At 42.9% G+C, this 25,417-nt stretch overlaps 1 protein-coding gene across 1 annotated transcript in view; it reads right to left on the reverse strand.

Moving 5' to 3' along the window:
- The window catches only part of LOC124622510 (nuclear transcription factor Y subunit beta-like), an 85,089-nt gene extending 66,197 nt beyond the window's left edge, over positions 1–18,892 (reverse strand). Inside the window, exon 1 of the mRNA XM_047148234.1 lies at positions 18,856–18,892. Within this exon, the coding sequence (XP_047004190.1) occupies positions 18,856–18,867 (12 nt within the window). The 5' untranslated portion in view covers positions 18,868–18,892. The remainder of the gene's footprint in view (positions 1–18,855) is intronic.
- Between the last annotated feature and the right edge of the window lie 6,525 nt (positions 18,893–25,417).

The raw sequence follows: 25,417 nt of genomic DNA on the forward strand, positions 1-25,417 counted from the left end.
ATCTCAGAATCCTTTGACATTCAGACAGGTATAAGACAAGGAGATGGACTATCTCCTGTTCTGTTCAACTCGTCCTACAGAAGTTTATGAAAGACTGCGAGAAAGAATTCGAACGTAGGCTTCCGCGGCCGTTGTCACAGTCAATAAAATTCTTCTGGGTTTGAGGCCGCATTGTCATCTGTAAAATTCCGACAACAGTTAGCAAGGCGCCTTCCTCAGGGTGTATTGCTAACTGTTATCAATACACCCTGAGGAAGGCGCCTTGCAACAGTCACCGAAACGTCGGAATTTTACACATGGCAATGCGGCCTCAAACCCAGAAGAATTTTATTGAGTGGGAGAAAGAACTCAAGGAACGTAGAGTTTGGAAACGAGTGGAAACAGCCTGTATATACCACATCTCGTTTTTGCGCACGACCTGGTTATACTTTCAGAGGATGAAGAGAGTGCCGTCAAACACCTCGAGGTACTTAAAGTTTATGCATAGAAAGTAAGGTTACAAATCTCATTCGAGAAAGCTGAATTCTTAAGTTCAAAGACAGAAACCGCGAACAAGAAAATTAAACACCGTAAAATAAATGAGGTCCTGTATTTTAAATACCTCGGAGGATACATCGAACAGACAAGTCTTGAAAAAATCTTGGCTGAGCGGTTCTAGGCCCTTCAGTCCGGAACCGTGCTGCAGCTACGGTCACAGTTTCGAATCCTGCCTCGGGCATGGATGTGTGTGATGTACTTAGGTTATTTAGGTTTAAGTAGTTCTAAGTTCTAGGGGACTGATGACCTAAGATGTTAAGTCCCATAGTGCTTAGGGTCATTTTTGAAAAAATCTCATCGTAATATAATCGTCTTCAAAAGAGTCAGAAAACTTTAGAGTTAGTCCAAAAACTCTAAAAAATTCATGTCAAGACGGACAAAAATTCGACACTACAACACAGTCATAAAGCCAGCAGTCCTCTACGCAAGCAAAAGACTGACACTTAACAGAAAACACGAAAATGAAGAAATTAGAGAGGAAGAGAGAAAGCTCATTACAAAAATTTTAAAAAACAAGATATGCACAAGACGGTTGCAGGCTACATACCATCAGTCAAACAACAGAAAAGTTTTCAAACATGGAAACTCACGTCAAGGAAAGGCAAATGAAATTATTTGGTCATCTCAAAAGAATATCAGAAACGTGATTAACAAAAAGGATAATAGACTATGTAACATCACTTAAGAACTCAGCAACCTGGGCGAACTAAATTTATAAGGAGCTCGAAACCGCAAATATAGGACTGACTGACACTGTAAAAAGCGACGCCTTCAGACATAAAGCAGACAAATGGGAAGTTACATCAAAGCAACAAAAACGAAAGCAGTTCAGATCAAAGTGGTCGGAAGAACCTAAAGAACCATTCTCGAAAGAGCGAGTAATAATAACTGTAATAGTAATAAACTGTCAGTCTGCACTAAATAGTTTTGTTTAATGGTTTTTACCGAAAAATCATGTGCCCTGGTTCAGTAACAGAAAATTCTAACGTCTTTCAATTTTCTTGGGCTCAACATTTCAGTCAGTGTGGTGAGGTGCTGACAGGTTCACTAATGAATAGTGTAAAAGCCTTTTTTTGTAACAAAATATTATAGTACGGATAAACGAGAAAATTAAAAAAGTCTTATTTTCTTTTTTAATTAAGGTGAGATGCCTGATATTTTCTAAGTGAAAAACCAACCGCCATGGAGAGATCCAGCAAACCAGTCTTCACAGTGAAGACTACAACAAGCACAGATTCTATATTACTCCACATGTTATTAGATATTTACAGAAACCTTTTGATTGACATTGCTTTTACCACACTTGGTTTTAAAATCTCTCATAATCTTGTAAAATTAATTCTTTAAAAGAAATCGGTAATTTCTATTGTTTTCATGTGGTAGCTTGCTCTGGTTTATCTGGGATAGAAATTAGTTCACATTTTTTAAGCTTAAATTAATTACTCGTTTATACAGTACCTTTAGTTATGTTTTAGTGTCAGTAAGTTCATGTCCCAATCACAGTATTTGATTTTCGTCAGCTGTCTACAAAACATCTCCCAAAAATGATATTGCAATTTCAAGACCATGACTGTTTGACATGAAAGAAACGTGTTGATGAAACAGTTGGTAATTCCGGGATACGCCACCGCGTTTCCCAAGAAATGCCTTTTCATTCTGCCTCAAATAAAACCTGTTGACGGTTACATTTGTACTGAAATATCTGTACTACAAATAGACTTAACATTTCCAAGAAGAGGGCTGCTTTCGTATATAAAATAAAGGCTTCTGTTGTGACCTTGTTTTATACGGTCATTGTATGTGATATAAGAGAGAGATATCGAAAGTTGTCGTGATTACCAGTGTGCTCCAGCAGTGATAACTATATCAAAGACATTTTCCATGTGAATGGCAATAACATCGAACCTGTTCCTGGAACATTACCACTATGTACAGAGTGTAATGTAACTCTTACTCTTCTATTTCATTCCCTGCTTCCGTTTATTTTATATCTACGACGTAATGATCGAAATACGCATGCATGTAATCGATGACATTCAATATCAATTTGTGAAAAACAGAATTTTACGTTATTACAATGAAAGAAACTGTCAGTATTGTGAGAGAAGGTTAAGGAAACTTAACTGCTCATATTTTTTTTCCGATACACCCTACAGTTCTTAAAGAATACTGACATTTGTGCGTTGTGGATGTACGAGGAGATACGTTATCTCATCCTCTTTTTCATCGAAGAAATTTGTTAACACTGAATATAAATTTAAATGCTAGTAATTTTCTGGAGTATTTGTTGGAAGTGCAGCTTATTATGGAAATGAAACGTGAACTGTCGGCAGTTCAGACAAGATGGTAGTAGAAGCTTTGGAGACGTTGTGCTACAGAATAATGCTCATGATTAGATGAGTAGATCGAATAATTAATGAGGACGCACTGAGAGAACATACTGAACCGCACGTGGGAAAAAGTGAGTTCATGTCATAACCTGACGAAAAGAAGTGGTCAATGAATAGGACACATCCAGTGCCGACCGGCCTCAGTGTCATCCCCTTGCAGTGACGTCATTCGTCGCGGTGTAGGGCGGCATGGGGTCAGAAGACTTCTCTCACGCTCTTTACCACGTTTCCAGACCCCGTATAGTACCATGCTAATTATTCCTTTATGTCAAAATATATATCCTGTCATCCTGCCCCGTCTTCTTATGGTTGTTTTCCATGTGTCTCTTTCTGCACCTACCCTGCGGAGAACCTTTTTATTTCTTACCTCATTGGTTTTCTAATTTCCAAGCCTGTGTTCGATACTAGCGTACATATTTTGGCCAGGAATGCCCTCTTCGCTTGCACTAGTCTGCTATTTAATCCCCCCTTGCTTCGTCCGTAACGTGTTGTTTTGCATCTACTTCGTGGTCCCCATTTCTGATGTTATTCGTTAATATCATTCTTGCTACTCCTCATATCTTTCGTCTTTTTTAGATTTATCCTCACCCCACATTATGTACTCGTTAGTCTGCTCATTTCATATTCCATTTTGCGGTTCCTGTAATTCTTCTTTTTCGTTTGTATGAGGATAGGAATGTCACCTGCAGATCTTATCGTTTACATCCTTTCACCCTGAATTTTTTTCGCACTATTCAACTTTTCTTTTATTCGTCATTGCATTTTCGATGTATAAACTGAAGAATAGTGGCCGGCCACTGTGGCCGAGCGGTTCTAGGCGCTTCAGTCCGAAACCGCACTGCTGCTACGGTCGCAGATTCGAATCCTGCCTCGGGCATGGATGTGTGCAATGTTCTTAGGTTAGTTGGGTTTAAGTACTTCTAAGTCTAGGGGACTGATGACCTCGGATGTTTTGAACAATAGTGATGAAAGTCTGATTGTCTTACACCCATGTTACTGTGAGTACTTCAAGTATTTGTACACTTCATTTTTAGCATTCCATTCTCATTCTTCCCTCTTGGTTCTTCTACATATTGAATATTACTTCTTGCACCATGTTACATAATTGAAATCTTTTTCTGGGTCAACAAAAATCTAGTGGGCGTGTCTAGATGTTTCTTGTCTCGCTTCCTCTATCTCTAGTGCAATGTCAGAACTGCCTCTCTGATGCCATTATCTTTCGAAATCCTAATTGGTCGTTATCTCTCATTTTTCTTTCGGTTTTTCTGGATATTAATCTTGTCAGTTTACTGTGGTGTAGCTCTCGTAGTTATCTCACATTTATCTACCCTTACCATTTTCGGCATCTTAAACCTTCACTGAAGAGAATTTAAACCCACATTGAGGAGCGTGAGAGTGACTTTAACAGATCTTGAATATCAAGAAGAGTTTCATTTACCACTTGAGACGTACTGGAGTTAATTCAATCTTTTGGAGAAATGCACAGACGAAGAAAGAGGGAATGTTAAGGCGTAACGTCCTGCCGAAGACGCAGCACAAGTTCGGATTTAATGACGATGTGAAAGGAAATCGGCGGGGTCCTCTTTCAAAGAAAACATCCACGTATTTGCCTTATTACATTTAGTGGAAAGGCAGAGAACCCAAATCTGGATAACAGGACTCGGAATTAAACCCCAGTTCTTCCAGAAACGGTGGTACACAATAGAGCTTGTACTGTCGGGATTGGCAATTGAAGAGGTGCAAATGAACGCGGCTTGAGCACGTTAATCTGACGGTGATGAAACAAGGCGCCCCTAAAGGGAGAAAGCAGCGAACAGGTTTCTCCCGCCACCGAACTTCTGGGGCTTATGCGCCCCGCATTGCCACACAGAGTGGGTACCCGATGTAGCCGTGCAGTCAATATCGTGGCCCCAATAACGAACAGCTTAAAGGCACTCCACCGCTGCCGGAACATTGGCTTTCGGCTGTGCAAACAATAGGGCTGCCCCCACTGCCGGATCTGACGTTATGAGTTGTTTACTGCTACAGACGAGATTAGATTACCGCTGAGTCTGAGGCGGGTCGTGACACAGCAGGCTCACGAAAACAACGAGTCACTCGCTGAAGGGAAGTGCAGGACTGTTATGTTTTATTAGGAGAACTGACAGGGGTAATTAATGATAGCATCCTCTTTCTTTAAAGAAATGCCTAGATCTCTTCTTAGAGTTGAAAATGTTCGTTCTATAGCTTCGGGGGGTGGTACAACGAGAACATCTGCTTCTGAAATCTCTTTTTGCAGAATGAAATTTTGATTCTGCAGCTGAGCGTGCGGTGATGTGAAACTTCCTGGCAGATTAAAACTATGCATACAGACCGAGACTCGAACACGGGACCCTGGCCTTTCATGGGCAAATCCTCAACCGATCTTTTTTTTATCTCATTTTTTTCGTTATTGTTCGTTCGATTTGCTCGGGGGGGGGGGGGGGGGGGGGGGGGACGTCCCATGACGCTTGTTCAAGTTCATCGTTGATCCATTAACTTAGTTTTTTTTTTTTTTTTTTTTTTTTTTAAGCAGAAGACAGCAAACCCTCTGACCGAACACGCTGAGCTACCATGCCGGCTCCGACTGAGCTACCCAAGCACGACTCACGACACCTCCTCACAACTTTAATTCCGCCAGAACCTCGTTTGGAACGTAGGAGAAGAGGTACTGGCGAAATTTAAGCTGTGAGGAGAAGTCGGGGGTCGTGCTTGAGTAGCTCAGTCACTAGAAGAGGTCTACGGAATAGAAAAAATATAAAAAAGGTAGTGGTTAGGACAAAAAAAAAAGTGATTAGAGCACTTGCGCACGAAAGGCGAAGGTCCCGAGTTCGAGTCCCACTCTGGCACTCAGTTTTAATCTCCCAGGAAGTTTCATTTCTTTTTACCTCTCCTTGGTATTCTTTCCAGCGACTATGAATGAAGTTTGATAAGGCACTAACAGCTACAAGTTTCATCTCTTTGTGGAACGCACTTAGTTGAAATGTTCGCACCATATACTGATATATGATCGACAAACATGAGATTATTGTTATTGTTCGTTTGATTACAATAGGAGCGCAACGCACTTTGGTTATCCATGTTTCATGTCAGCGAAGTCACAGCAATTAGTGCGGTTTTGTGGTTTACCAGGAAGTTATCATACATAAACCGAAGTCTCCCCCCCCCTCCCACCCTATATTCCACCGCCTCTCCCAAATCGTTGACAACACATGGCGAAATTGTAACGTCAGACTATGAAGAAAATTATTGTCTTTGTTTTGTGATGATAAAACAAAAAAAAGGCATTCTCACTTGGCCTGTTTCTTCTCTTGTCGGAAAACACTCATATCTGCAGTGTTTCATATTACGTATTTGTAAAAATATGAGAACATTTGCAGTTACCAATTCATTTCGTCGCTATAGATTACTTATGTTGAAGGTAAGTGACGAGTGGTTTCTCATAAAACACAGGGCGGTCAACATAAGATTTGTTATCTGTAGATTTGAACTACAGGCAAGTGTTACGGAGGCGCATCTGGAACTCAAATGGAGATCCCAGGAGGGAAGGAGACGTTCTTCTCGGAGAACCGGCATTTGAAGCTAACTACAGAAATATTTTACTGCCGCCGACATATATTTCGCGTAAGGACCTTGAAGGTAAGGTACGAGGAGGCTTAGACGGTTGTTTTTCCCTCGCCATATTTGCGAGTGAAATGGGAAAGGAAATAACGAGTAGTGGTACAAGGTAACCACAGCCACGTACCGCACTGTCGCTTGCGGAGTATATATGTAAGACGTATCAACAGAATATAGCAACGAGTCTGGAAGATGAAAACTACGTTTCATTACACATAGCCTGACTAAAATTTCTACATTTGTGGGTACATGGATTGTCTTGACGAAAGGATTTTTTGTCCTTTAGACTTCTTATCACGGCTTTCTGTAGATGCAGATTTTATCCTTTCGATAACCATGTCATGGAGCAATTTATTTGTTACTTATTTTCCACCTGTTTTCTGGCCCATTTGTGGCCTTTTTACCTCAGAATATCACTTATGTGCAATGTCTGTCTTCCGATTTAATTTTTTCCCTCTACCATGGAAACTGTTACCCGATATCTTAACATGTGTCCTATCATCATAAACCATCTTTTAACAACATCTTCCCATACCTTTCTTTCCTCTCAAATTCTTTAGAGAATCTCATTATTTCTTATATTAACAGTCCACTTAATTTTCAGCGTTTGTTTGAAATATCACATATCAGATGCATAGATTGTCTTGTTTTTCGGTTTCCACACAGGCCATAATTCATTCACTGTAATTCTGTGCTAAAGCCATGTTACCTCTATAACGTATCATGTTTAACATCTTACCTGTTGTTGTCCTTTCATCCTCAGCTGCGAGTAATATTATGTTGATAAGTTTAAGGTTTCATATTTCTGTGTGCAGCTGAAAAAATTTTTGTCATGCCGTACACGTTTCGCCTATGTTTTTGAAAGTTATCAGCAGTGACATATATGTATCGTAATGGCGTAAACGCATACAGTTGAAAGTACACGATACTAGAAGCAAAAAAGTCTCAGTAAACATAGGGAGCCGGCTGCGGTGGCCGTGCGGTTCTAGGCGCTCCAGTCCGGAGCCGCGCTGCTGCTACGGTCGCAGGTTCGAATCCTGCCTCGGGCATGGATGTGTGTGATGTCCTTAGGTTAGTTAGATTTAAGTAGTTCTAAGTTCTAGGGGACTGATGACCACAGCAATTGAGTCCCATAGTGCTCAGAGCCATTTGAACCATTTTAAACATAGGGTCGAAAATGCATACGAGCAACTTTGAAACAAATCTCTTCTACTGCAAGCTCTTTGCTTACATATCTTAAAAGTTACGGGCATTTGTTCATTTGAAGAGTTATGTTTCAAAGCAGCGAAGATGAAAAAGTGCTCATAGCTCCTAACGTATACATTTTAGAGCACAAGTTTACTGGCCGTTTATTTCTTGTTTTGGTCCGTACAGTCACTTCCCAAAATATAGAAAGCAAAGATCTTGCAGTAGGAGAGATTTGTTTCACGGTATCTAAGATGAAAAATGCTCGTAGCTCATATGGTTTGCATATTAGACCCTATGTTTACTGATACTTTTTTGGTTCTAGTATCGTGTACTTTCAACTGTATGCGTTTACGCCATTAATTATGATACACTCTGTACATATACTGACGAGCCAAAGAAACTGGTACACCTGCCTTCCGTGTAGGGAACCCGCGAGCTCGGAAAAGTGCCGCAACACGATGTGGCATGAACTCGACTAATGTCTGAAGTAGTGCTGGAGGGAACTGACATAAATCCTGCAGGGCTGTCCATAAATCCTAAAGACCACGAGGGGGTGGCCACCGGAAGAGTTTAAATTTAAAAAAAGGCTCTGAGCACTATGGGACTTAACATCTGAGGTCATCATTCCCCTAGAACTTAGAACTACTTAAACCTAACCAACCTAAGGATTTCACACACATCCATGCCTGAGGCAGGATTCGAACCTGCGACCGTAGCAGCACCGCGGTTCCAGACTGAAGCTCCTAGAACCGCTCGGCCACATCCGCCGGCGTTTAAACTCAAAAAAGTGTTCCTGGAGCCACTCAGTAGCAATTCTGGATCTGTGGGGTGTCCCATTGTCCTGCTGGAACTGCCCGAGAGCGTCGAGATATACAACGGGCAGGAATGGATGCAGGTGATCAGACAGGATGCTTACGTACGTGTCACCTATCAGAGTCGTATCTAGACGTATCGGGGGTCCCATATCACTCCAAATGCACGCGCTCTACACCATTGTAGAGCCTCCACCATATTTAACAGTCCTCTGCTGACATGCAGGGTCCATTGATTCAAGAGGGTTGTCTCCACACCCGTACGCGTCCATCCACTCGATACAATTTGAAACGAGACTCGTCCGACCAGGCAACGTGTTTCCAGTCATCAACAGTCCAATGTCGATGCCGGCGGGCCCAGGCGAGGCGTAAAGCTTTGGGTAATGCTCAAGGGTACAAGAGTGGGCCATCAGCTCCGAAAGCCCCTTACCGATGACGTTTTGTTGAATGGTTCGTATGCTGATTCTTGTTGATGGCCCAGCATCGAAATCTGCATCAATTTGCGTAAGGGTTGCACTTCTGTCACACTGAACGATTCTTGTCAGTCGTCGTTGATCCCGTTCTTGTAGGGTCTTTTTTCGGCCGCAGCGATGTCGGAGATTTGACGATTTACTGGATTCTTCATATCCACGGTACATCGTGAAATGGTCGTACGGGAAAATCACCACTACATCGTTACCTCAGAGATGCTCTGTCCCATCGCTCGTGCGCCGACTATAATACCACGTTCAAACTCACTTATAACTTGACAACCTGCCCGTGTAGCAGCAGTAATCAATCTAACAACTGCGGCAGACACTTGTTGTCTTATATAGGCGTTGCCGACAGCAGCGCCGTATTCTGCCTCTGTACTTATCTCTGTATTTGAATACGCATTCCTGTACGGTTTCTTTGGCGCTTCAGAGTATACTTTTTTTTGCTTTACCAACTACAAGCTGTACTTAAGGGTTAGAAATATTTCTGTCACTTTGTCACTTTCTGTAACGTAATAATGGTTTCTGTTTTTAATGATGCTATTCTTGTGTCCTTGCTTTGCTGGGTTTAAAGGTTTTCTTCTGCTATCGAATTCATATTAACGCAGCACTGACGATATTTACACATGTTTTCTTCATGTTCTGCTTCGAATGTTGTTACCTGCTACTGAATGTTGATGCCAGCCGCTCAATGTGTGTGTGTGTGTGTGTGTGTGTGTGTGTGTGTGTATCGCGCGCGCATGTGTATCGGATTATATTCCGGTATTTGAAGTGTTCTGCGAATGTGGAGTCGTCTGTTTCATACTTGCAGCACCTGATCCGTTCTTTGTAAAGTGTTATAAAAGTCTAGTGTCATTCCTATGTACACTGCATCACAAATGCGGCATTAAAATTTGTACCCTCCTGCTCCCTGGAATTTGTCGATCTTGGCTGTTGGTTGACTGAATTTGTTTGGAGCTAAGTCCATAGTCATTCACGGCCAGTGACAATGTGAATAAAATCATTTTGGGGGTTCATTATTAACATTAAAAGAACTACACCACTGTCGTTTCGACCCTTTTTTGAGCGCCATCTTCAGGGCCATTAACTGCTAAGAGCTAAAGTCTAACAGTAAACCGCCTTGAAGACGGTCGAAACGTCAGTGATACAAACCTGTGAGATAGGTTTGTGGAGCATTACATACTACATGAAGGCCCCGTTTATGCAATATGTTTGGCACACAGTGTGTTCGTTTGTGTGTGTGTGTGTGTGTGTGTGTGTGTGTGTGTGTGTGTGTTTGTGTGTGTGCGTGTGTGTGTGCGCGCGCGTCTGTGTGTGTGTGTGTGGCTGAGCACTATGCGACTTAACTTCTGAGGTCATCAGTCACCTAGAACTTAGAACTAATGAAACCTAACTAACCTAAGGACATCACACACATCCATGCCCTAGGCAGGATTCGAACCTGCGACCGTAGCGGTCGCTCGGTTCCAGACTGTAGCGCCTAGAACCGCACGGCCACTCCGGCGGGCTGTGTGTGTGTGTGTGTGTGTGTGTGTGTGTGTGTGTCAGTGCACAAGTCATAGTGAAATCATATTCGTTGTTTCACTATGGTGTTCACATTTCTTTCTAAAAACTGAGAATTCTTGCTCGTTGCAGTCGTTGATTGAAAACAAAGAATCTCGGCAGCACGTCAAGCCTGTCTTGGGCCTGCATGGGGCTCACGTGCATGATAGCTGATTGCAACACGGTACTTAGAAAATATGGTCGCATTACGAAGACACTTCAAGCGCTCGTGTGTACCCGTGCATTGTTACACTTTCTCTCACTCTCTTCCCGCTTTCACTGTTGTGCAATCCAAATTTGTCTACAGCGCCATAGAAGCTGTACTAGACTCATTGAGAAAGTACTGTCTCCTTTGTATCCGTTTCTATAAAGAATAAATAAAAATACCTATTTTGAGGCTTTGTTTAAATATACTCGTACACCTCTTAGAGGTCGACTGTATAACTAAGAAATATGACGCAGAGATTATGCTAATGGATTAGTATTCGGTGTTAAAGGTGCTCAATTCTCTCTCCACTATTCCTGAGATAGATTTTGCTTTCTTAACGTGAGCCATTTTAGCCGTATTTTGAGGAGACTATTTAAATCAAAGTGTTTTCTTCTCTACACTAGTCCAATTGATCATATTTTTCACTTTAATGAACTTGATAACACTAGGTACTTACAGTTTTACCTTCACTCCCTCCTTACTACACTACTGCCATCGCAGTCGCGTGTTACAAAGTGACTGACAATGAATTCCATTCCCAACAATTATCTCTGAAAGAACTGTTCCTTCGAAGAATTCAAAAATATTGTTATATATGAACCCTTGAATGTTATTAATGATGTGAGTGCTGTTTGCAATCGAAGTTGTTCTCCACAGGAGAGAGAGATTAATGGAAGGAATGAGGGAAAATTTGGATTTAACGTCCCATCGACGAGAAGGTCATTAGGGGCGGAACACAAGCTAGGACCGGAGAAAGACGGGGAACGAAATATGCGGTGCAAACTTGAAAAGAACCATCCTGAAATGTGCTTAAAATGGTTTTAGTGATTCACGAGTCACTTTATTCTGCTTGGGCGGACGTGATTTGAACCTCCGTCAACCAGAATTCGTTGCCAATGCCTTATCACTGTGTGGTCTCGCTCACTATGATCAGGGAGTTAACGCAATCCGCGGTGGTAACACAAATGGAACTAATGACTTCGGGCACACAGCGTGTCCATAGCATTGACGACTTGACAGCAGTGTGTGATTTGTTCCATGCGCACCCCTTTGGTGAGGAAAAGGATAATTATTACAACCCAGATTTTCTGAAAAGTTTGTGAAACTTGTATATCATAATTTTCAGCCGAGTCGCCATGCAGCCCACGACTGGTATCACCCGAATTTTACGTCCTTCGCAGTTAAGTTAAAGCATTGATAGTTGAAACAGCTGAAAGCTAATCTTTGGTGACATCTGTTTGAGGATAAGGAGACACTATGTGCCAGCGGCCTGCTTCCTCAGCTGATGAAAACAGAACTGAAGAATGGTAATTATTTGTCAGTATTAGGCGTTCTACGGTTAAAGTATTACGTTTGCGTAAAGTTACTCTAACTTTTCTCTGAAATGAAACTAGAATCAATATTAAAGAAACAAGAAGTGGAAGAGAAACTCGTCATTTTCTTCACTTAAGTGCAGTAGTCTCAATGATAAAGGTTGAGACGTGCAACACCCCAATTTATGTTGAACTGTAATTACCACCATACGTATTATCTCCACCAATAGCACTGCACCGAGTACGGTTGCCTGACAAACAGGACGTTTCTAATAAATTCTGTGTTGAAATACAAGTAATTACTGATAAAATGCTCTCGGTGCAACAGCCACGCAAAATTTAAACTTGTCACTAAGACATTCGAGGGTCATTATGATAATTCTGATAGGAATTTCTAGTGAATATGCTTTCATGTTGACCACGTATGGAAGTTGGGTCTGGCCGTGAGGCGTGGTCGCATAGCCTAGCGATAAGCGAGAAATCCGGGTTCGAGTCTCGGTCCGGACCAAATTTTCATTGTCTTCATTCCGTTATACAGCTGTGAATACATGTCACTGTATTCGTCGCCCACACAATAAGCGAAAAATTAAAGATGGTAACATTATTTAAACATACAAAATCTAGAGCGGATTAATCAGATAAACAGTAAAGAAACAAGCTTAAGGGGCTCCGGAAAGGCTCAAAATCATGAAAAGTTCAATTTTTCTGAATCTGCAGACTATTAACTTTTAATAGATATATAATTTATTCAATTCCGAAGACTACAACTATTTTTAAATTTTTTTTGAAATGTGTTCTACATGGGCGTGAGCCACTGTGGCCCTGTTAAACTGCTGTCAAATGGTGTTATTATTAACGTCCGTGTTCATCAGGTACATTTTAGTCTGCCTCATGCAATAATGGAGGTGATAAAACCTATTTTCAGAGACTTAGCAGCACCTGAACTTTTGAAAAAGTGTATTCACGGAAAAACTCAAAACCCCAATGAAAGTGTAACAGCGGCCGGCCATTATGTATCTACAAAAAATAGAAAACAAAGTATTTTATAAAAGTATTGGGTATTTATAATAATGATCGCCTCCCTCTAGCAGGACTTTATGTTACATTTATTTCGTTCTCTCTTCGTGACTGTCATGATCCACTATTCCAAGGAAGCAACGTCGTAGAATCAGAGACAGAACTGTTCTGGAAGGTTCTGGTTGACTAAAGCTTTAATTTTGATCTCGCATGAAGATATTACAAGAAGCCTAGAATAACTTTACACTAGGATAGGCCCGTAAGTTCTCTGGAACGAAATATTAGATTCATGTCAATACACAAGTAGTTACTTTTACGTAACTGTACACGATCGCAGACACAGAGTCATTACGAAGGTCCCAACGTGCTTCCATAGACCAACGTTGTTGTGTAGGGTCAGAAAGGAATTCGTTTAGATGTAGAAGTATCTCCATCCACGCGGTTTACAGTTTATTGGAGTCAAACCACGACAGTGGTGTATGTTTTCGATTACTCGTATCGTAGATATGTTGGATGGCACATTCCTGTACCTCAGTCTGAAGATTATGATTAATGGCCGAAATAAGTTATAAAATGAGACAAGTTTATGGCAAAAGTAGTATAGCGTCTATCGCTACTTACGAACGTCACCGATGGTCTGGGTAAAGGTATGGTCTTACCGCTGTGGAAATAGGATCACATCAAAACCGAGTCCAGCACTTGGGCCATAAATAGGTAAGTTTCCCATGAATAACAGGACAGCCGTTGGAATCGACTCCGGCTCGAAGTAGTGGATCCATTGGACGACAGTAGTCGTGCCACGGCCTCGTCATTCCGCTAGAGATGGCTGTTAGAGACCTGGCACTTTCACTGTTTTGAGTATATCTGGATTCAGACTGTCTGACTCTGTTCGACACTCTGCGTCACTACTGCTACAATACGCAGCTACCACCTACACAAGGCCCTCTATATTCGAACCCATCTTCGCCCATCCGATCGAGGTCTGTTCTACTGTCACCAGGTCGTTAATCACCACCACAAAAAAATTAGTCACCTCCAAGAAATAGTTCCCTGGTCGCCATTTCACACCATTAATGGTGTACAACTCTTACAAACGTGACCAGGTAACAGGTCATTGTAGTAAAGTGGTATGTACAGCAATCGAGTGTATGAAATCGGCTCAGTAACAGCGCTCGACGTTGAGAATTGCCAACATGGCAGAAAGAAACTATAGAGTTTCGTCTTGCCCATGACCACTCCCTGACCTCATTAGCGCGACTTGCTGCTGTATTAGCATAGACTATCCAATACATCTAAAAGGAATAGTGTGACAAAGGCAGTCATGTAAAACAACACAAGAAGATTGATCGTTCAAAGATCGTAACAGAGAACCAGGGATGAGTATCGCGTTTTATCGATGCCAGACGGTTCAGATCAATGCTGGTCTATCTCAGCGAATTTCCGAGTGAAAGTTGCGTAGAGAACGTTATACAATTAATGTTGCGAACAGAGTACCTCCTAAAACGTCAGTGCTTAGAGCGCCACTTAATACTGCACGTCTCCAGTGAGGCAAACGACAGCGAAACTGTACAGTAACTGACTTGATGTGTCGACTCAGGAGTTAATTATATGTTTTCAAATAATTCAAGCTGTCGATTGTACCACCTGCCAAATACGTTATCCAAGCCGCTGACGTATGGAATGTGAATTTCAGAACCAAGACGCTTCTGTGGTGTTACGGAGGCGTCGGGGAGCACTAATTCAGGTTAACATCAACTAGGATTTTTTATTTTTCAACTTCCACTTTTACATCATTACGGTGAGTATGCCGTGGACGCTGCTCCCATCCAACATGACAACAGCCACGATCACATTCCGCTTTTAACCTGTCCTTGCTTGCTCGTTGGCCACACAGGCGAGCAGCTTTTTTTCTGTTACGCAAGTATTACAGGACGACGCCCAATATTAAGTGTATTCATTCCGGGTGATTGTAAGCCAGAAAAGTATGGATTTTAATGGTCTTTTTTCCTCTTCGGCCTTATTTCTGGCTTGTTTATTTATTTCTATATTAACTGTTTTCTCTGGGACTCTAATACATCTTTTCTGTAGTAAATAGAACCATGTCGGAAGTAACTTATTGCCGTGCCTGTTTTATTACGAAGAATGATGCAATGTTCCTTCGAACATAATGTCTGAGCCGTGTGGTATAGAGCGCCATGCCACGGTTTGCGCGGCTCCCCTTGTCGGAGGTTCGAGTCCTCCCTCGGGCATATGTGTGCGTGTGTGTGTGTATTGTCCTTAGCGTAAGTTATAGTTAAATTAGGTAGTGTGTAAGCCTAGGGACCGATGACCTCAGCAGTTTGCTCCCGTAAGAGCACAAATTTCCGTTTCCATGTCCGAACGAACAGGCTCTGTGGCGACCACAGCCATTATGAAATACATGAATTGTATAGGCAGTTGCTATTACGTACAACCATCAGCCGTACAACGGAGTGACGTCGACAAAGACTTGGGACGGACTGAGACCCGAACCCGGGTGTTCTGCCTCACCTTAATCATTCGGCTATCCGTGCACGACTCATGGCCAGATGCAAACTTCAATAGGACGTCGTTCCTGGATCACAACCTGTACTCGTACACGTATTATTTAATTCCCGTAAAGGGGAGGACATTTTGATTGAAAGTCGCTGGCCTATATCGACGGATAAATACGATACTGCAGTACCTGTGTTGTTAAAAAGTACGATGCAGCGTCCATTTCGCATAACGTATTCGTACACATATTATGTGTGTACCAATACAAACTGTAACACAAGAACAATGACAACACACGTGGCATCCACTATGTCTTTCTCGTCTTTCAAAATATTTTACTAGTGAGGAAACCAAGGCGCGCGGAGTGGCCGAACGGTCTTAGGCACCATTTCACGGACGGCGCGGCCCCTCTCGCCGGAGGTTCGACTCCTCCCTCGGGCATGGGTGTGTGTGTGTGTTGTTCATAGCACTGGGGACCGATGACTTCAGCAGTTTGGTCCCTTGGAAATTCACACGCATTTGAACATTTGAGGAAACCGCTGGTCAAATTTACAAACATGTCATAACGTACTCGAGGTTCTCTATTTCTACTGCGAGGCACCCACCGATTTAATTGAAGCTGCTTCATGAATACACATATAGTTTTCCTCTGCCGGACTTTAATTCGGTTTTGTGTCTGATATATATTGACCAATTCTTAATTTCACCTCAGTCTCCTTTGGTTTGTTAATTCTTTTGATCACATCCGTCATGATAAATTAGCTGCAGTGCAACTACCTACGGAAACATACATTTAATTGGCTAAAGCCATGGGATAGTGATATGCACTTATACAGATGGCGGTAGTATAACGTACATATGATACAAAAGGTCGGTGTATTGGCAGTATGTCATTCATACTCAGATGATCCTTGTGAAAAGGTTTCCGACGTGATTATGGCCGGACGACTGTCATTAACAGACTGAACGCGGGATGGTAACTGGATCTAGACGCGTAGGACATTTTCCTTCCGAGATCGTTAGGGAATTCCATATTCCGAAATCCACATTGTCAAGCACGTGCCGAGAATACAAGATTTCAGGTGTTACCTCTCAACGCGGACAACACTGTGGTAGTTGATGGTTGCAGACACAGCGTCGCTGTTATAATAGTCTGCCGAAAGCAGTTCTTAGACGTTGGCGGTTGACTGGACCGTGTTTACGGCTGGAGTTCATCCCATCAGTGCCGGTTAATATGCGAAGATGGTGTATTGAATCACCGAAACTTGTAGCTATGTAATAAATAACATCGGAAAGACGACTGCAGGTGTTCCATTTTATTACAAGTTCGGTTACTTGTAAACAGCTTGTAGCGATTCATGAACTTCATGTTCCAAAACAGCGACGGATTTTTGTATGGATGACAATGCGCCATGCAACTGGTTTGAAGAAAGCTCGGGACCATTCGAGCGAACGATTTGGCAAACCAGATTGCCCAACATGAATCTTGTCAAACATTTATGTGACATAATAGAGAGATTAGACGTTAGCTCGCGCAAAAAATCCTGCACCGGCGATACTTCCGCAATTTTGAACGGCTGTAGAGGCAGCATGGTTCGATATTTCTGCAGGGGACTTCCGACGACCTGTTGAATCCATCCCACGTTGAGTCGCTGCATTATGCCGGATAAAAGGAGGCTAACACGGTATTATATAGGGAGAAACGATCATCACAATGCCGACTGCTGTAGCCGCTTCAGTCCGGAACCGCGCTGCTGCTACGGTCGCAGGTTCGAATCCTGCCTCGGGCATGGATGTGTGTGATGTCCTTAGGTTAGTTAGGTTTAAGTAGTTCTAAGTTCTAGGGGACTGATGGCCTCAGATGTCAAGTCCCATAGTGCTCAGAGCCACTTGAACCATTTTTTTTTTGGTCATCATAACAAAATATGAGAAATCAGAGACCTCGCGGAAAGATCATATTTTCCGCTCACTTTTCGACATTGGAGTAATAGACAATTACTATGAAGATGTCCGCCCCTGGTAGCTGAGTGGTCAGCGCGACGTAATCTCATACCTAACGGCCCAGATTAGATTCCTGGCTGGGTCGGAGATTTTCTCCGCTGAGGGACTAGTGTTGTCCTTCTCATCATCATTTGATGCCCATCGATAGGCAAGTCGCAGAAGTGGCGTGAACTGGAAAGACTTGCACCAGGCGAACGGTCTACCCGACGGGAGGCCCTAGGCAAACGGCATTTACATTTACTGTGTTGATGTTTCGGTGACGCCTGTGCCAGGCACTTAAGTGCCACTTGCAGCGTATCCAAGTAGATGTAGATGTAGCATCTCAATGAATAACTGGCTAGCCACACTGGATTGATAACGCAACCTGTTGACTGGTGCAACAGGCTGAACGAGTCCCCTGGAAGCTTGCCAGGCTTGCGGAAATCCGAGTTGGATTGCTTTAACCACTGTGCCTCAGCACACATGTAAATTTATGTCTTCGTTGCGGCAGGTTGAAGTGCTATGGTTTCGGCGGAGATGGGGGAAGGGAGGCTGGAAGGATAATTTGTATACCTGTGGTTCACCGGGCTGCACATACAGGGTGGTCAGAAAATGTGTGAAATGCTTGTAGGGATGTTACAGGGCAGGTTGTACTGAGACATAAATGTTAAGAAAAAAACTCGGTACGTTGCTCCGTTTCCGAGTTATTTAGCACAGAATTTAGCCAATCGGGGCGTCGCGCGCTCACACACAAGCGGCCTGCCAGGGGCGGTGTTGCCCAACGAGTGCTGTGACTCGTTAGCTGAAACTTGAATTTACGGGCGCGACGATCTGATTGGGTAACTTCAATGGTAAATAACACGGAAACGGCGCAACGTATCGAATTTTTTTCTTAACATTTATGCCTCAGTACAACCTGCCCTGTAATATCCCTACAAGCATTTTCTGACCATCCTGTATGTACCTGCTCTGGCGAACACTCGGGCAGATATCGCACCATGACAGGCTGTCATAACTACATTTCGGTATTCTGATGTCGGTAGTTAAACAGTTTGCCCTCGTGATTTTTCTGGTATTCGTTACACGCACACACTTACGTTGAGTCACTTCTGATGTACAGTGTAATCGCTGTAGTGGGACCGCACACGTTTCAAAGCCACACAGCTGCCAGCTGTGCGTCTCGACCTCGCAACCCTACGTCAGCACCTTGACACCGGAGTACTGCTTGCTGGCCTGTGGACTCACCTTGCTCGCCATGCTGCCAGTGGAGTGTGCTGCTTGCAGACCTCTGCGTGGAGTGCAGGCGGCCGCGAGCGTCCGCTTATATAGTAGGGGGCCTGGCCAGCACATCCTGTGACGCCCTGGCCGCGTGCCGCGCTGGGGCTTTCACTGAGGGACGTGCCACACATGGTTCATGCGACGGCGATGAGGAAGCCTGCCGCTTCCTAACAGCACCGTGTGTGGACACGCGCTCCAGCCCGACAAGCCCACGTTTAACTCGAATCGAACCGCAAACAATCATTCCAAAGAGAAAACTGAATTCAATTCGCCGTCTACGCTCCACAAGCCGCCCTACATAGCATGGCGAGGGGTACGTCTGGTACTGTGAGGTTATAATTAAAGAGCAGCTACTCGAGGAATTACAGTCAGGGGACTTAATCATCGTATGGCAAGAAAAGTTGGTAGGTATTCCGATGCCTTAATGCGGAACAGATTAACTCTGGAAAAATATTTCGAGGGGCATTCAATAAGTAATGCAACGTATCTTTTTTTCTGAAAGGAAGCTGGTTTTATTCAGGATTTCAACACACTCTTGCCTACAAAAGCCTATTTTGCAACATAGTATCCATTGAGTATGAACACCTGCCGCCGCGTTAGGGAGAGGGGCTGCGTGTCCCCTTGGAACTACTCAACTCGTCGACGTCGGAGTCAACGTCTTGCTACACCAATAATCTCCCCATCATTCGCGTACTGCTTCGCAGAGTGTATCCTTCACTGAGCCAAAGAGATGTGGGAATCGGAAGGCGCGAGATCCTGGCTGTAGGGTGAATGACGAAGCACAGTCCACCGAAGTTTTGTGAGCTCCCTTTTGGTGCGCAGCCTTGTGCGAGGCCTTGCTTTTTCATAGAGAAAGAGAATTTCCTTTGCATTTTTGTGGCTACGAACATGCTGAAACCATTTCTTCATTTTCCAGGACTTACCACAATACGTTGGGGCGTTTGAAAAGTCCGTGCAAAGTCCGAGAGATGGCACCACCGGCGCGTGTCGAGGTCATGTTTAGTTAGTAGCATCTGTGGAAAGAACGCTCATCAAGTTTCAGCCATATTGGTCTATCTCTTTGTGTTTGGCATTAGTGTGAATCGAAGAAGCTGAGTGATTGTCAAAAAATGGACGAAAAAGAATTTCGTGTGGTGATTAAATATTACTTTATGAAAGGCAAAGCGCCTCAGGAGAAGCTTCATTAACATTACGATGACTCAGCAGCTTCAAATAGAACAGTTTATAGGTGGTTTCAAAATTTTCGGAGTGGCCATATGGGCAAAAGTGATGCTGAACGTTCTGGACCCCCTGTGCAGACTACGACGCCAGAAATCATTGATAAAATCCATGATATGGTGATGGATGACAGAAGAGTTAAGGTGCGTGAAATTGCTAGTGCTGTGGGCATCTCGAATGAACGGATATATAATATTTTGCATTAACATTTGGACGTGAGAAAGCTGTCCGCAAGATTGGTCCCGTGATTTTACTCACGCATGACCAAAAACGGAATCGTGTCAAGTGCTGCAAGGATTGTTTGCAGCTGTTCAGGAAGAATCCGCAGGACTTTAAGCGTCATTTCGTCACTGTGGATAAAACATGGCTACACTGCTATATTCCCGAGACCAAACAACAATCTAAACAATGGGTTACCAAGGAAGAATCTGCACCAAAAAAGGCGAAGACCATTCCTTCGGCCGGAAAGGTTATGGCGACTGTCTTTTGGGATTCGCAAGGGATAATCCACATCGACTACCTGGAAAAAGGTAAAACTATTACAGGTGCATATTATTCATCATTATTGGACCGTTGAAATCTGACCTGCAAGTAAAACGCCGGCGATTGGATGCAAATTTGTCCTTTTCCATCACGACAATGCACCAGCACACTCCTCAGCAGTTGTGGTTGCAATATTAAAGGAAACAGGATTACAAATCGTTTCACATCCCCCCTATTCTCCTGACTTCACTCCCTTAGACTACTATTTGTTCCCCAATTTGAAGAAATGGCTGGCGGGACACAGATTCTATTCAAACGAGGAGGTCATTGCACCAACTAATACCTATTTTGCAGACTTGGACAATTCCTGTTATTTGGAAGAGATAAACAAATTAGATCAGCGTAGGACGAAGTGTAAAAGTCTAAAAGGAGACTATGTCGAAGAAAAAAAGTTTTCTCCCAAACACGTAAGTAGTTTTTATTTTTGCATGGACTTTTCGAACGCCCTTCGTAAGTAATGCAACATATCTTTTTCTGAAAGGAAGCTGGTTTTGCTCAGGATTCCAACACACTCTTTTGCCTACAAAACCCTATTTTTCAACATAATATCCGTTGAGTGCGAAGACCTGTCGCCGCGAAGGCCTGTATGTCCCCGTGGTACTACTCTATTCGTCGACGTCGGAGTCAACGTTTTGCTACATCAATAATCTCCCCATCATCCACGTAGTGCTTCGTTGAGTGTATCCTTCACTGGGCCAAACAGAAATGGGAGCCCGAAGGTGCCAGATCCGGGCTGTAGGATGAATGACAAAGCACAGTCCACCGAAGTTTTGTGAGCTCCTTTCGGGTGTGCAGCACTGTGCGAGGCCTCGCTTTGTCATGGAGAAGCAGAATTTAGTTTGCATTTTTGAGGCTACGAACACGCTGAAACCATTTCTGCGCTTTCCAGGACATACCACAATATACTTCAAACTTGATCATTTCACCATAATGGAGGAAAATCCCTTAAGTCCGTAGTCATGACTTCTCGGGCTGAGGGTGCGACTTTGAACTTTTGCTTCAGAGAACAGGTGGTGTGGTGCTAAGCTGGTGCGTTTCAGGAGCCAGTTTCCATCGACTGCCATTTTGATCTTTGAGTCGACTTCGATGATTATTTGTCTTCTTCACCTCTTTCGCGGGAGGGTTCAAAGGCAGCACGTGCGCTCTGCCAGAGACGGGTGCGGGTATCCGAGGTGTGGTGTGGAACGACGTCAGACTGTGTATGTATGTAGTACAGCCAGAGGCCGAGTTGGTATCACGAAGGAGCGTGGCCAGCAGCTACGACGTGTTTAATCGCGCAAGGCAGATCTATTGCCCATGGTGATAGCGTTTTCCTAGAGCTTGGAAGGACATGTTCCCTCGAGTGTGTTACAAGCTAGACAGGCCGAATGAATTGGAGTCGTCGAGTTGCTTCTGTGGGTTGTGTACGTCATAACTGAATAGTCCAGTGTACTAAAACCATTTGGGACTGTTTCAGTTGTTTTTCACTCAATTCGGGGTCGTGACTTGATACCTGGACGGCATTAAGGGAAGTGTAGCTACGCCCAACAAACAGACACGAAGTATGGCTAAACCCCTAGCTAGAAGTGCAACAAGTAGTGCGTAAGTCAGTGTCTGGCGTTCCAGACCACGCCGGGATATTTCTCCCATTCTAGTTTGTAGTTCATTATTGTAGTCTGGCGATTAAATGTGCGCCGAGATAACTGTGTGTCTTTTTAACTTATAGGCCATTATTTTATTGGTGGTTTTAAGCAATTGGTTCATTAAATTTTAAGGGCCGCGACTGGCCAAGAAATTCACGGAGGTTAATTATGCTTCCATTTAGTTGTGACGTTTGTCATAGAAAGTTATTGATAACCTGTTCTCTAGATAAGATAGTGTATCTCATGCCTCAGAATACTATCTGACACTGATGTGTTTTATGTTCCAGATAATTGGCAGTGGTCGACGCGAGGAAACCGAGAGCCGAGTACCACGGTGGTAGAGTGATATTTAAGGCCCCCCCCCCCCCTCCCTTGCATTTAGGGTTATGTTGTTACTGTTTTGTGATTCCATCCTTCTGGTGAAGAGCTATGGTGTCGGAAGTTTAAACTGCCGTGTAAAGTTGAGTATATTTCTATTTTATTTTCTGTCCCGTGGATCTCTTGTATTGGTTAAAATCTTTTGGTGTGCACGCATCTATCTGATTCATACGCAGAATAGAAGCGGCCTCATTACGGGGCTATTTGTCATATTGTTATGTTCTAGTAGCAATGGTTTTATGAATATTTTTCATTAATCAACTTGGTTAACCAAACTCTTTGGTGAAATTAATGCACCTGCTTAGTCGTGGAACTGGTTCTTGTTTTCACTAATAAAGCTTTTATGAATATTGTTTTATTTAGGGAAAGTTGGCTAGCGAAATATTTCAAGATCTGTGTTTTGGACTTAATGTATTTCCTTTGCGGTTGGAAGTAATTAGAATTCTCATAGGAATCGTATTGACATTAGTTTTATCTGTTGTTGTTGTTGTTGTGGTCTTCAGTCCTCCAGTTCTGATTCCGTGTTGATTATGTATCAATAAGTCATTTCCTTCCAAATTATTCATAATGTTCGAGCACAGCATATGTTCCAAAATCGTACTGCAAATTGAGGTCAGTGATGTTGTTGTTGTTGTGGTCTTCAGTCCTGAAACTGGTTTGATGCAGCTCTCCATGCTACACTATCCTGTGCAAGCTTCTTCATTTCCCAGTACTTACTGCATCCTTCTGAATCTGCTTAGTGTATTCATCTCTTGGTCTCCCTCTACGATTTTTACCCCCCATGCTGCCCTCCAATTTGTGATCCCTTGAGGCCTCAGAACATGTCCTACCAACCGGTCCCTTCTTCTTGTCAAGTTGTGCCACAAACTCCTCCCCAATTCTATTCAATACCTCCTCATTAGTTACGTGATCTACCCATCTAATATTCAGCATTCTTCTGTAGCACCACATTTCTAAAGCTTCTATTCTCTTCTTGGACAAACTATTTATCGTCCATGTTTCACTTCCGTACATGGCTACACTCCATACAAATAATTTCAGAAACGACTTCCTGACACTTAAATCTATACTCAATGTAAACAAATTTCTCTTCTTCAGAAACGCTTTCCTTGCCATTGTCAATCTACAATTTATATCTTCTCAACTTTGACCATCATCAGTTACTTTGCTCCCCAAATAGCAAAACTCCTTTACTACTTTAAGTGTCTCATTTCCTAATTTAATTCGCTCAGCATCACCCGATTTAATTCGACTACATTCCATTATCCTCGTTTTGCTTTTGTTGATGTTCATCTTATATCCTCCTTTCAAGACACTGTCCGTTCCGTTCAACTGCTCTTCCAAGTCCTTTGCTGTCTCTGACAGAATTGCAATGTCATCAGCAAACCTCAAAGTTTTTATTTCTTCTCCATGGATTTTCATACCTACTCCGAATTTTTCTTTTGTTTCCTTTACTGCTTGCTCAATATACAGATTAAATAACGTCGGGGAGAGGCTACAACCCTGTCTCACTCCTTTGCCAACCACTGCTTCCATTTCATGCCCCTCGACTCTTATAACTGCCATCTGGTTTCTGTACATATTGTAAATAGCCTTTCGCTCCCTGTATTTCACCCCTGCCACCTTCAGAATTTGAAAGAGAGTATTCCAGTTAACGTTGTCAAAAGCTTTCTGTAAGTCTACAAATGCTAGAAACGTAGGTTTGCCTTTCCTTAATCTATTTTCTAAGATAAGTCGTAGGGTCAGTATTGCCTCACGTGTTCCAACATTTCTGTGGAATCCAAACTGATCTTCCCCGAGGTCGGCTTCAACCAGTTTCTCCATTCGTCTGTAACGAATTCGTGTTAGTATTTTGCAGCCGTGGCCTATTAAACTGACAGTTCGGTAATTTTAACATGTGTCAACACCTGCTTTCTTTGAGATTCGAATTATTATATTCTTCTTGAAGTTTGAGGGTATTTCGCCTGTCTCATATATCTTGCTCACCAGATGGTAGAGCTTTGTTAGGCCTGGCTCTCCCAATGATGTCATTAGTTCTAATGGGACTTTGTCTACTCCCCGGGCCTTGTTTCGACTTAGATCTTTCGGTGCTCTGTCAAACTCTTCACGCGGTATCATATCTCCCATTTCATCTTCATCTCCATTCTCTTCCATTTCTATAATATTGTCCTCAAGAACATCGCCCTTGTATACACCTTTTATATACTCTTTCCACCTTTCTGCGTTCCCTTCTTTGCTTAGAACTGGGTTTCCATCTGAGCTCTTGATATTCATACAAGTGGTTCTCTTTTCTCACAAGGTCTCTTTAATTTTCCTGTAAGCAGTATCTATATTACCCCTAGTGATATGCACATCTGCATCCTTACATTTGTCCTCTAGCCATCCCTGCTTAGCCATTTTGCACTTCGTTTCGATCTCATTTTTGAGACGTTTCTATTCCTCTTTGCCTGCTTCATTTATTGCATTTTTATATTTTCTCCTTTCATCAGTTATTTAAATATTTCTTCTGTTACCCAAGGATTTCTACTACTCCTCGTCTTTTTATCTACTTGATCCTCTGCTGCCTTCACCACTTCATCCCTCAAAGCTACCCATTTTTCTTGAACTGTATTTCTTTCCCCAATTCCTGTCAATTGTTCCCTTATGGTCTCCCTGAAACTCTGTACAACCTCTGGTTTAGTCAGTTTATCCGGGTCCCATCTCCTTAAATTTCCACCTTTTTGCAGTTTCTTCAGTTTTAATCTACAGTTCATAACCAATAGATTGTG

The sequence above is a fragment of the Schistocerca americana genome, chromosome 1, assembly GCF_021461395.2.
Source record: "Schistocerca americana isolate TAMUIC-IGC-003095 chromosome 1, iqSchAmer2.1, whole genome shotgun sequence".
NCBI classification, from domain to species: Eukaryota; Metazoa; Arthropoda; class Insecta; order Orthoptera; family Acrididae; genus Schistocerca; species Schistocerca americana.